Genomic DNA, 13,651 nt, shown 5'->3' on the forward strand with positions numbered 1-13,651 from the left:
ATTAGATTCGTCTCGCGATTTACAGGCAGCAGTCGCAATGTGTTTTTTATTTCGTCTAGATTTAAGTAGGTGCCGAATTTTTTTTTGGATTTTTTATTTTTGGAACTAAACACGGCGTAGGATTGCGGGCAGAAGATCCTGGCGAGTGCATGGGAGGGATAGGAGGCCCGTTAATCCCTTGCAGACCGATGGAACAACAATGATATGCTCGGATAGAGCCAACCGTCTCATGGATCGATGGCGAAGAGGCGGCAGCATCACTGACCAGCTCCCGTGTTTTTCTCTCCCAGTGTCCTCCCCTTCCCCTGCTCGCGGCTATAAAGCTCGGCACCACCTTCCTGGCCTCTTCCGGACTCGCACCCCGGCTCGGCCACTCCCATCAACACCACCTGCCTGCCTGCCTAGCTACGCCACCATATCCGCCTGCCTGCCTGCCTGCTTACTCATCGTCATCAGTTCTTCTTTTCCGATCGATCTCCCCTGTAATTTCTGATCACGGCAGAGATTGCAGCCCGGCTTGAGATCTAGCTAGCTCGCTCGCTTGCTCGGGACTTCGGGAGATCAGAAGAGGGAGGATCAGAGCTAGGAGCTATAGCCATGGGGAGAGCGCCGTGCTGCGACAAGGCGAGCGTGAAGAAGGGGCCGTGGTCGCCGGAGGAGGACGCCAAGCTCAAGGCCTACATCGAGGAGCACGGCACCGGCGGCAACTGGATCGCGCTGCCGCAGAAGATTGGTATGTATGCATGTTCTCCTGGTCGGTCGACGATCTCGCTTGGTGTTTTTGGTTGCGCATGCACTTCATCATCCCGTTATCTCTTTGGTTCCTTCTGATCCGTGTGCTACTGCCTACCTCTACATACGGACTATCTAGCCCTGTCATGCATGGCGCAACATGATCGAATATGGATGCAGTAGCCGCGATAGCTAGGTAGCTGGTCTTTGTATTCATTCGATTTAGAGCCCAAACTTTTTCAAAAGATGGATACCTGCCTTTGCATATCGACTGACCCCATCAATTTCTCCACCCTTGAACCAGCAGATCCAAAAGACTTTTCTAGTATCATATGAATGTCTGATTGATTTTTTTTTCATCCATGCATCATCAAAGGTTTTGATGAGAGGAGATGTGACGCTGTTCCATCGTGTATATAGATTGATCTATTTGTTTGTCGTGGTGTAAGAGATCTAGCTAGAGAGTATCATATATATCAATCAAATTTCCCTAGCCTTTCTCAATTATATTATTAAGATAAGAAACGGGAAACAAACATGATAATTACATGAAATCAGAACAAACGAGTAGCTAGGTCTCAGTATTTTTTCGACCTGGATAGTATCTTTCCTATATGCTAGCTTAGAATTTGTTTTCTGTATACATAGGTTTGTAGATTGGTAGTATATATATTCTTCTACTGAGGTTCTGTCCCTGTACTAGTACCTATATATATTGTTAGTAATAGCAGTATGGCAATCATTTTTTTTCTCTTGTTTCCATTATTCTGCTTTATTTCTGAATGAACTGATGGTTGCCTGTTAATTTATTTGATACAATTTGAAGAAACTGTGGTAAATTAATGCATATGATTCGTTGCAGGGCTGAAGAGATGCGGGAAAAGCTGCAGGCTGAGATGGCTCAACTATCTGAGGCCAAACATTAAGCACGGTGACTTCACAGAAGAAGAGGAGCATATCATTTGCAGCCTCTACATTAGCATCGGAAGCAGGTAACAAACTAACAAACAGTTAACATAATTAGCAAACTACATCGCATGTGTAATTGTTTATGCAACCTCTGCCTCTGCACATACTTTATTTAATTATTTCCTCTTTTCCCTTGACGAATTTGATCAGAGATCCTTATCTGCTTCGATAGAGAAGTAGACTACTAGATCATATCCCATGCATAAGCATGGCACACACAATTACCTGTGGCTAATTAACTACCTTTCTGGCTTCTGCTCATGCATCATCGTTCATGTTCAGGTGGTCCATTATTGCCGCGCAGCTGCCGGGGCGGACGGACAACGACATCAAGAACTACTGGAACACCAAGCTGAAGAAGAAGCTCCTCGGCAAGCGCGCGCCGTCCCGCCGCGCGAGGGCGAACCAGGCGGATCCCTACCTCGTCGTCGCGGCGGGCGGCAACATGTGCAGCACCAGCGGCGGCGGTGGCGGCAACAACGGCATCAGCGCCACGGCTGCCACGCCGCAAGCCCTAAGCGCGTCGGCCCTCGAGCGCATCCAGCTCCACATGCGCCTCCAAGGCCTGTACGGCGCGTTCGGCTGCGCCACCAACAACGACAGCGCCGCCACGGCCGCGGCAGCGCCGCCGTGGCCCAAGCTCGAGACGCTGCTGCAGACGAACAAGCTGCTCCAGGGTTCGCTGCCGACCGACGCCGTGGCGACGACAGTCGTCAGCGTGCAGCAGCCCCAGCATTTGGCCGACCAGAGCGGCCTCGCCGCCGGCGCCGGTGAAGCCGAGCACCAGCTCAGCTCTGCCACCGGCGCAACCTACATGGCGCCGCCGGGGAGTTTCGAGCGGCCCAAGCTAGGGTTTTACTCCCCATCCGCCGAGGCCGAGGCCGCCAGTGCAGAGATGACATGCCCGATGGTGGGAGTCTACGGCGGCGGCGGCGGCGGCGGCTTCGGACCCCACCACGACGAGCTCTACGACTTCCTATACAGCAAGTACGGATCCCTGGGCGGTGGCGTGGTGCAGGGCGGGCACACGTATCATATCCCGCTGCTGCCCGAGCTGCAGTGCCCGGACGCCGCCGCCGCCGCCGCCGCCGCCGTCGGCGCCGACGAGAAGTTCTCGACGTGGGCCGCGTCGTCGTGCGATTACGGCGCGGCGGCCGGAGGCCATCAGCTCCAAGGGAACCCCATCAGTAGCGGCCTGCAGGATTACGTGCTGGGCGGCGGCTACGATCAATGATTCTAGGGTTAGTTTTTGCCGTGTTGATTGCGTGCTATATTATTAGTACATCCAATCCAATCCATAGCTGGTAATTCGATCGATCGTATATGTACGTATGTTTGTTCTCGATCACTGAGGTTAAAACCTACTGTTAATATATATACTTGTACTGCATGTGAATGTGAATGAATGGTTAAACTACCTACTTGTTTAATCGCCATATATATACTGCTTGTGTACGAGCATCTATTGATTGCATCTCTGATCCGATGTGTCACTGAGAGTCTGAAACCAAGCTGCTTGTTCTCTTCTTTCTTGACGCTTCAGAACCTCTCCCCAATGGCCTCCGATCGATCCGCTGTTTGGAGCTAGTGCGATCCCGATGGGCGTTCCAAGCGATGACCAGGCCAGAGCTCGCTGCTCGCATCGCATCTATCGGAGTGGTGGTCTCTCGGCGGTGCTCGGCGGAGGCCAGAGATGCGCGCCTGGGAGCAGCGGGAGCGTGGCGTGTGGGTGGGTATGCCCCGCGGGTCTCGGCGTGTCCGCCGGGAGCGAGGAGGCCGCGCGGCGTGGGAACGCGGGAGCGAGGAGGCCGCGGTCACGGCGGGTTCGGTTCGGCGCCAGATGAGAATGAGATGCCAACCGATCTGCCGAAACTAACAGCTGGCTGGCCACTGGAAAGCACTGGCTCGAGTCGTTACGTCTACGGGCCGGGCCACGCTGTTGATGCAGGTTTACGTATGTGGGCCGCGCAATAGAGCCCAAGTTCACAGTAGGCCCATTTGGTCACTTGGCGACCCGAACATGGCGCGGATCGTCGTTTCCATCGATTTTTTCGTGCAGTTCATGTTTCAGAGCTTCTGATGGCCAAAAAAATTAAGTACCAGGTGAGGCCTCAAAGCTTCTTCTACGTTGTCACATTTTATACTGCAGTGCCATTCAACATCGCCACCCCTGAACTGAAACGGAATCCAGCTACCCGGATGGCGCGAACGACAAGCTCACGCTGAACATGGACGCACATAACAATCGTTCCGCGTGGACCTTCTCTCCCTCCAATTTCTTTGCCAACCGCATCACCGAACATGGCCACCACTCATGATCTTCACCCGAGACAAAGAAACTCTCCTACGCAAAAGCTCGTATAAATACGACCCCATTCATCAGGTAAATCGCCGCGCGAGAAGGTCAACCACACCACCTGAAGTGGTCAAAAGCTAGCAAGCAAACCAGCCAGCAATGCCGCCTCGCCGCTTCCCCTTCGTGGCCGCCGCCGCGCTCCTCCTCGTCGCCATCCTCCTCCTGGCCGGCGCGACCGCGGCCGACGCCGGCAGGAGCGGCCTGGCGTCCAGGTTCCTGGAGCCGCACAACGCGGCTCGGCGCGCGGTGGGGCTGCGGCCGCTGCGGTGGGACGAGGGCCTGGCGGCGTACGCGCGGCGGCGCGGGGCCGCGACTGCGCGCTGGTCCACTCGCACGGGCCCTACGGGGAGAACCTCTTCCGCGGGAGCGGCGGCGCCGGGTGGACCCCCGCCGACGTGGTGGGCGCCTGGGTCCGGGAGCGCGCGCTCTACGACCCGCGCGCCAACGCCTGCCGCGGCGCGCCCGGCGCCTGCGGCCACTACACGCAGATCGTGTGGCGCGGCACAGCGGCGGTCGGGTGCGCGCTCGTGCCCTGCGGCGGCGGACGCGCCACGTTCGGGGTTTGCAGCTACAACCCGCCCGGCAACTACGCGGGCGTCAGGCCCTACTGATCGGTCGGTGGAGGAGGCGTGCGCGATACCTGGAGCTCCGCCCGCGTCCGCCATGTCTCGACTCGACGTTGAGAGGGCGCGTGTACGTATATATGCTGCTGCTGCTGCAGTGTGTACGAATTGCGGAGAGAGGTTAATTTTGCGTCAAATTTTTTACGGCGATCTCGAGATTACAGTGGATCCCCTCGTATTTTTTACTGTTTGTAAGGAACATGGCACCATTCAGGCTATTGTTTGTGATTTTGGTGATTGAGTGACAACATAATCAATGAAACTAATGAGTTTGTGAGATCACACTTATAGAAGTTTTTAGGTCCCATGGATATTGAGTCAAAATGTCTAATTCATCGTCAAGACACAATGTCCAATCTATCGTCGAAATGCCAAGTCCAATTCACCATCAAGATGACAAGTCCAATCCGCCGTAGAGATGTCAAAGCATAGTGGAAATCCAGAGATAAAAAATTTAAAGGATCCAATTGATCGTTGCGATGCATTGGACTAATTCGGCAGAAAACAGCGGCACCGGTTTAACCGATGCATGAGCATCGGTGCATCCAATGGTTGTCGGAAGATCCGATGCCCTGTCATCGGTGCAAGTCTAAGCGCCTTTAGAGATCAAGAAAAGATCAACTGAAGAAAGAGTGTCGCACCGGTTGAACCGACGGTCCATTCAGAGGCATCGATGCAATCGATGTACCATGTTCCAGAGACGATGTCAAGTGTGCAGCAGCCAAGCCTTCCGTACCAGATGAACCGATGGCCATCGGAGCAATGCATCGGTGCAATGACGTCAGCAAGGTGTAACGGCTATATGAAGGTCAAGTGTCACCGGAAGTTCCGACGCTGTAGCATCGGTTCATCCGATGGTCCCTGAAGTTGCTGCAGCAGTGTCAGAGAGGCCAACGGCTACTTTAGAGCACAGAGTGCCCGGAAGAACCGATGCCCTATGTCGTGGTGTGGCAAACCACAGCCGGGTTGCGGAATGCACCCGCCTAAGGCAGAGGGTGAGTACTCGGGGGTTAGCTATGACTAGTTCGATCTCGCTCAGGAACACGATGAACACAGCAGGTTAGAGTGGTTCGGGCCGCCGGAGCGTAATACCCTACGTCCACTGTGTGTTGTATTGCTTGAGTCTGTAAGAGCTTGGAGCTGAGTCCAGCGTGCGTCTGAGTGTGTGAAAACGTGTGGAACCTCGTGTCCGTGTGAACCTGTGTTCTAGCGGGCGTGCTCTCCCTTTTATATGTCCAAGGGGAGCACGTACACTGAGCGGGGCCCCGACAGGTGGGCCCGGCGATGTATTATAAACTATACTTTGGCCTTCAATGCCTCAGATCCGGAGATTTTGTCGTCGGCTTTCGTGCGTAGCTTCTGACCAGGGATGGTCTTGAGCTGTCCTGTCGGAGTAGAGTCTAGCCTCTGGAGCCGCGCGTCGAGGTCATGATGAAGCGCCGAACTACTGACTCAGTCCGCTGTAGCAGCGTGCACTGTTGCTCCAGTTAGTAGCTGTTCATCATGACTCGTTGCCCATTCGCGCGGCACTGAGTCTTTAATGTTTGCCTTGGTAACTGACGAGCCGCCTTGGAAGCAGGCGGACTTACCGTGTTGTCATGTCACGCCTGTCCAACCCGTGAGTGGGTATCCGATGCCTTGCTCTGGCAGCGCACGCCCCAACCACCAGCATTTAATGCGGCAGGAGTGCTGGCGATCCACAGTGTGGACTGACAAAAGCTGTCCCGTGCCCAGCGGCGGCAGAGCAAACACAGTTAGGTCATGGTAGGACAACAATTACCACAAACAAATGAAAAGTGCTACAGTGTGCTACAGTATCCAATATGACTCTTTTTACCATCATTTTATGGATCTAAACACAACCTTCTTTACTCTTGCCTTGAGGTAAATTGCTGCGCTCGATTGGTTTCTGACAAATTCAAAGCACCCATAGTCCTAGGTTAACTGAACATACACTACAAGCCAAAAAAAAATTGATACAACTTGGAGCATTTGATACACTAATGAGACTGTTTTCTTCTATTAGGCCGTGTTTAGTTCGGTAAGGTGTAAACGCAAAAAAAATTTACGTTTCAAATCTTCCCAATTGAAACACTAAATGAAGTCTATTTACAAAATTTTTTACACAGATGTATTGTAAATCGCGAGACGAATCTAATGATGCTAATTAATCCATGATTAATTAATAATTAGCGGATGGTTACTGTAGCATTACTGTTGCAAATCATGGATTAAGTAGGCTCATTAGATTCGTCTCGCGATTTACAGCCCATTCATGCAAAAAGTTTTATAAATAGACTTCGTTTAGTACTTCAAATTAGTAAGATTTTTTTTCACTTTAATGCGTTTACGGTTTTTTTACGTTTACGGGGTGGAACTAAACACACCCTTGATCGACTCACGCTCTTTCAGGGACCGGCCATAGTTGTGCTAATCATATACTAGTTCGGTAGGGAGTACCGCGTAGGTGGGATAATGGTGTGATAATGCTCACACTCGGCAACTCCTTCCCTGCTAAAACCTGAACAATTTAAATTCTACAAACACCCAGCAGGCATTGAGCTGTCTTCTCCTAACCCTGCGGCCATATCTTCCAAATGATCTGTATTAATTCTATCATAGGAGCATACGGCAAGCACTTGTGCACAAGCTAGCAGCACCAGCTGCCGAAGAATGTCTAATTTGTCATACTCGTGCCCTGTACAGGTGCAGCTAGGGCAGGGGTCGTCGGCACCAAAAGTCATCAGCAACTCCCTTTGTTTCGGCGCATATTGGGCGGCGGCGTCTCTTGACAGACAGGGATTGGCACGTTTGTGTTCAGTAGGTACATACCAAACAGAAGCCTTCCGGCAGCAATGATCGCTGTAACCTAGCTCGCTCGATACTTTTGGCCATTTCGTAGGTCAGGTTTCTGAATAATGTAGTGCCTGTCTAGCTCTTAAAGAAATGGCATGTTTTGATGCAAGTGGAACGTTGTGATTACTTGAAAAACAGGGTCAGATGCACATGGTCGTTTACCATGGCTACCTTATTGACCTCTGATTATGTGAAGTTTCTGCTGGGAATGCGAACTGAGCATGACAGAGGGGCAAAATAAGTTCAGGCAAGTCAAACGATACAGCACAATAGAAAAATCAAGATAAATTAAATTTGCGTACGAGTTCTTCCAAACGGAGGAGCGCATCGCTGTTTTCAGGCGTGAAAAGCTGCTCTAATTTATTTGTTGACGCTGTGGATCACGGAAGGCCGCATCACTGTTTTGACAGCAAAGAGCTGAGTTGTAAAGAGGGCCTCTTTTGATGGGAAAAAAAACGATGTTGCGTCAGAATTACAGGTCTCGATCGAGCTATAATAAGCCATCGGCTCATCATGGTTCCGGCCGCGGATGAAGCGCTTCAGATTTTCCAGCAATTTTAAGTGGTTTCTTACTTTTCCTTCTTTATTTATGCATGTGTACCACTCCCCAAAAATGGATGGTCTCCTTTTAGGAACAGAGACTGACATTCTGAATCTCTGGCGGCAGTTTGACCTTGCCATTGAAAAATCCTAACATATAACGAACTGTAAACCTGATAAGAGTTCCTGCACGCTGAATTCAAATTTCTCCGAGTCCAATCCAAAAGCAGCTCATGTTTACTTTCTGCTTGCATGAACAGTGAAGAGGCAGGCAACCGAATTCAGTTGCACGCTGGGGCCTGCCAAGTGCCAAGAGTAGAGCTACTACCTACTAACAAATCAATACCAGTCCGAAGGAGCATCAAAGCCAAACGGTTCTTCCTGGATCGATCACCGCCTCCCCATAATTCAGCAGCTGGTAGTGCTAGGTGCTAAATGAATTCCGCCGGTGGCACATTTAGGTAGACCTTCCAGAGCCATATTATGTGTCACAATCATTATCGAACATGGCTCATGTCCCCCCAACAACATCTCCCCCTCTCTCCATGTATTTATACGGAGCGCCTGGCCGCGAGCCACTGGCGGTAGTGGCAGCACAATCCACAGCTCAGCGTCACCTCCCATCCCACGGCCATGTCTTCTTCCTCCTCCTCCAGTTGTCGCAGAGGACAGCTCGCCGCCGGCATTGCGCTCCTTGTCCTCCTCCTCGCCGGCAATGCCGCCGCGCACCCGGGCGGCGGCGGGGACCTGAGGTACCAGTTCCTGTCGCAGCAGAACGCGGCGCGGGGGTCGATGGGCCTGGCGCCGCTGGTGTGGGACGAGCGCGTGGCGGCGTACGCGCGGTGGTACGCGCAGTCCCGGCGCGGCGACTGCGCGCTGGTGCACTCGTCGGGGCCCTACGGCGAGAACCTCTTCTGGGGCAGCGGCACCGGGTGGGCGCCGGCGCAGGCCGTGGGCGCCTGGCTCTCGGAGCGCCCCCGCTACAACTACTGGAGCAACAGCTGCTACGGCGGCATGTGCGGCCACTACACGCAGATCATGTGGCGCAACACCCGCCGGGTCGGCTGCGCCATGGTCACCTGCTACAACGGCCGGGGCACCTTCATCACCTGCAACTACGACCCGCCGGGCAACTACGTCGGCGTGCGCCCGTACTGAGCTGCAGCCACTGGCTGGCCGGCCGGCCGGCCGCCGGTGATCACCTACTACCTCTCCCCATGCTACTATCGCCAAGCTATCCAACAAGGCTCCGAGCTAGCTGGCTGGCGACATTGCTGGCCGGCGTGGCGCAGCAGCCTGTCTCTTGCTGCCCCCCATTAATTCGTTGTCACTACATTGATCGAGATGCTACAAGTGTACAAAAATGCATCATTATTGTTTTACGGCGGTACTGTTACTATTTACTTGCTTCTTCTTCTTCTTTTTTCATACCAATATACTACTGTGAGGTTATTAGCAGGACCCGGAAGCTGCAATAAAATTGAGCTAATTCAGCAGCCAAGTGCCTGTTCTGTCCAACACCAACAGAACGAGAACCTCTTGCCCCTTCTGTTCTCGGACACTGCTGCATCTCAGCTGTGCTGTTGACCTCGCACCTTTGCATGCAGTTGCAAAAGTGATCGATCTTGTGATGCTGTTGCAAGCCAAGAATGACAGCATCTGCAGCCGATGCTCCACCCTTTACTTGAGACAACGATAAAGATCTCACTTTCTCGTGTTGCTTTTGGGTGATGTGATTCCATTCCTTGTTCCTGTAGCAGCTGCCTCTCCCCTGATTGGTGGGTGGGTGGGTTGGTTGGCGTAGCAACTGCAGATCGTCGAGCTGTGATTGTGAAGGAGTTGGGGAAACGACTAACGAATGAGCTGTTAAATGAGCGGGCATGTGCTCTCAGAGGCTGCTGGCGCTGGGCCTCCTCCGTCCTCTCCTCCTGCTCTGACTGTGCCTGTGCGCGCGTATGGGCCGTTGGAATCCGATGCGACGCGACGCCACCGAACTCGCCTTTAATGGCCACGGCGGCGTGTGGTTGCGGTTGCAACTTGCAGCTCATCCATCCGTCGCCATGGCCGCCGATTGGCAGCAGCGCCGGCCGGCGGCCGGATACGGCGAGCAAGTGGCCGCCCCGTCGCCCGCCGCCGCCGGTAAACAACAGACCGGCCGTGCGCTTGGACAGAGCAGATCAGCAGAGCTGCGTGTGCACGCGACAGGTGGTCCAACAATTATACCGCTAGTCTGCGGCGCCGGCGAGCTGTGTCGACCGTCCCGGACCGGAATCTTTGGCATCACACCGCGTGCGGCGTCACGAGCCGCGGCGGCGGTGTTCGTTCGTGTCCACTGCACGCGGGGCGCCACATGTTAGGTCGCGTCGCTGCCGGAATTTATTTCCTCCGATCTTGAAGTTGGGAGAGAGAAAAAGAGAGGGACCGTAGCGCCATTTAACACGCGCTTGCGATGACAATTTGCAAGGCTGTGCGTCAGACGCTGCCGTCGAGCAAGCCTGAAGGAATCCTAGCTAAAGTTCTTGGGAGCGGACGATGTGCGTGCGCTGGGATACGGGTTCGTCGTGTGTCAGATTGTCATCAGTGACGACAAGGTAGTATATAGTGTGTGTGCGGGTTTGACAATTGGCCAAAGGAAGAACGTGCGTGTGCTCCTGCAAGTCGTTTCTCCCTCCCCAGGCCAGGCACTGTTGGAACATGCGCCATTCATGGAGTGGTGCCCAGCACAGCCATTTGGTATGGGAACATAATTAAATTAAAAATGCAATGCAATTTGGAGCTCAAAAATGTCTTGGTAGTTTTCTTCAAAAAAAAAAAAGGATGTCTTGGTAGAACCCCTCGACAGACGACAGTAGTGAGCAGTGTACCGGTGTGTTGCTCAGCATTATCGGTACAAATTAGTAGCCTCAAATTAATGTGACAGTTGTGGGAGTCCACTGACTGAACTGGAGATGAATGGGTTATGATATGAGCTCCCTTGATGCGACAAGTCATACCAGAACCACCTTCGATCTGAATTCTGGAAAAGAAAGAGGTTGACGTTTGAGTTGCTGATGAATACAGGCTCATATGTACTGATCCGTCTGTCGACGCCCATGCTCCCTTGTAAATTGAAATACCAACTTGCCAAATGCCAAGCACACACATACTATATAAGTAGGAATAATAAACACTGTACTAGTATAATTTGATTGTTGTATCGGACAATAAGCTCCCCACTTTTCAGATGGAAGTATTTTGTTGTCGAGTGCTGACACAGGCTGCATGCACGATCAGGTACGGTCAGAGTCAGACCCGAATACAATACAATACACCTCTGCTAGTGCTAGGCGACATACGGATCCAGCACAAGACCAAAATAAAGTACAACCCCGCCGCCCATTCCAGCGCAAATGACTCACACTAAACATGGTGAGCTCTGAACTCCTGCTGTGACAATGTGCTGTGCTACGGAATAATATCTAGGCGTTCGAGCGCAAATTTTTTTTAAGTTGGAATCTTACTAATTTGAAGTACTAAATGAATTCTATTTACAAATTTTTTTACACATATGGATTGTAAATCGCGAGACGAATCTAATGATGCTAATTAATTCATGATTAATCAATAATTAGCAGATGGTTACTGTAGCATCACTGTTGCAACCCATGGATTAAGTAGGCTCATTAGATTCGTCTCGCGATTTACAGCCCATCTATGCAAAAAGTTTTGTAAATAGACTTCACTTAGTACTCTATGCATGTGTCGAAACATTCAATGTGACGGTTTTTTTACGTTTACGGAATTTATGGTGTGGTGTGGGAACTAAACATAGCACTAGTCTCTGCGCCTTATGTTCTTCCCATGTGCCCTGACAAACCACTTGCTGCCTGAGAGCTCATCCGCTCATGTACGTTCACGCAGATGCACGCTGCAGCCTGCCGGTCTGCAGCGGCAGCGGATTTGCCAGCAGGCGTGCTCGCATAACACGAGGAAACCTCTCTGCGGGGCGATCTGTTCCGGCATTGGCTAGCCGGGAACCGGGCGCGTGACGTGTACGTGCTACGCGCGATCAGGTCACCTAATCCACAGTGGGTAATATGTATCCAAGTGCTAATAACTCAACGTTATCAAAAAAAAAAGTGCTAATAGCTCAATGTGCTAAAGTTTAGCACTATCTTATCTAAATGGAAGTGCTAATGAGATGAACTTAATCCATCTAAACAGACTATAAATATAATATATATAGATTGCGTAGATGCAAACAAACAGCTGACCTGACCGGCCGGTTCTTGGTTGCAGATGCAGAGGCAAGCAGCCGATCAGATAGATGTTCAGAACAGGCTACGGGGCGCGCGACCGCGTAGTACTCGTATGTTGCCTCCACGATCACGATCAGCTGCCTGATGATTGATGAAGGGCTCTTGCCGCTCCACACTGTCAAGGGAGGTTATTTCTCTGACCGTCACAGTGACTGAACGAAGGTGTGGCTTTTCACCTGTCGTGGTTGTGACGGCCCGGTTCTCACTGGGCGCAAACCCATATGAGAGGCCTTTTCTCCGTGTAGGCCCAATACTGGCCCCCGATGGGACATGATGGCGGCCCAGGTAGAACATTCTACGAGTTGTTCCAGCATACGTCTGCGGCTGTGCCGCACCACGCCTGCCGTGCGACACCGCCCAGATGCTTGCCACGCGTCTTCATCGTTTCATCATCTCGCAGCTACATCTCGGACAGCCCACCCACCGCAGGCCCTGCGATTAAGCCGGCCAGTTCTTGCCAGTTCTTCGGACGTTCCGCTGACCGGAGGCTTTGCTTCGGTCCGTAAAATCGAGCCGCCCTAATCCCCGTCGCACACAATCAAATACTTTAGGTTTCTATATTATGCTTGTAGCTTTCATCCATGGAGGATTTTACTGCCAAGCAACTAAATGCAGATGATAGGAGAGCATGAATTTGTATCCTTCTGCCATCATTGCTGCTGCTGCTGCTATCGCATTTCGGGTCTGTTTAGATGAAACGCAAAAACTTTTTGTGTTGGAATCTTACTAATTTGAAGTATTAAATGAAGTTTATTTACAATTTTTTTTGCACAGATGGGTTGTAAATCGCGAGACGAATCTAATGATGCTAATTAATCTATAATTAATCAATAATTAGCGGATGGTACTGTAGCACCACTGTTGCAAACATGAATTAAGTAGGCTCATTAGATTCGTCTCGCGATTTACAGCCCATCTATGTAAAAAATTTTGTAAATAGACTTCATTTAATACTCTATGTATGTGTCGAAACATTCGATGTGATAGTTTTTTTTGTGTTTATGGGGTTTATGAGGTGGGAATAAACAGATCCTTCATTGCGTTTCATCGTCAGGATCATTCCCAACCCCCACCATTAGCCGGTCACTGGTGCCTTCAGAGTTGATGACCAGACCATCGCCTCAGGATCTTGCAAAGATTTCATGTTCGCCCAAAAAGATTGCTGGTTTGTTACGGCTTATCTTTCACATGCCAGTCTGCTGCTTGTCTAGACGAGTCTCTAGGCTGTGCCCGATGTGCCGGCGGGCCGGCAGCTGCAGACGATCCCTGATGATGCT

At 51.6% G+C, this 13,651-nt stretch overlaps 2 protein-coding genes and 1 pseudogene across 2 annotated transcripts; all 3 read left to right on the plus strand.

Annotated features, from left to right (window-relative positions):
* Window positions 1-264: 264 nt before the first annotated feature.
* LOC120644348 (MYB-like transcription factor ODO1) lies at window positions 265-3,137 on the plus strand. The gene is made up of 3 exons (XM_039920969.1): window positions 265-733; window positions 1,595-1,724; window positions 1,984-3,137. Exons 1-3 carry the CDS (start codon window positions 598-600, stop codon window positions 2,933-2,935), a joined length of 1,218 nt encoding a protein of 405 aa, XP_039776903.1. The 5' UTR covers window positions 265-597; the 3' UTR covers window positions 2,936-3,137.
* Window positions 3,138-4,123: 986 nt separating this feature from the next.
* On the plus strand, window positions 4,124-4,878 carry LOC120657930 (annotated as a pseudogene).
* A 3,639-nt stretch (window positions 4,879-8,517) lies between these two features.
* Window positions 8,518-9,495, plus strand: LOC120644356 (pathogenesis-related protein PR-1-like). Its single transcript, XM_039920980.1, has one exon. The coding sequence runs from the start codon at window positions 8,710-8,712 to the stop codon at window positions 9,232-9,234; it is 525 nt and encodes a 174-aa protein (XP_039776914.1). The 5' UTR covers window positions 8,518-8,709; the 3' UTR covers window positions 9,235-9,495.
* Window positions 9,496-13,651: the final 4,156 nt, after the last annotated feature.

This window comes from Panicum virgatum, chromosome 1K (assembly GCF_016808335.1).
Source record: "Panicum virgatum strain AP13 chromosome 1K, P.virgatum_v5, whole genome shotgun sequence".
Classification (NCBI taxonomy): Eukaryota; Viridiplantae; Streptophyta; class Magnoliopsida; order Poales; family Poaceae; genus Panicum; species Panicum virgatum.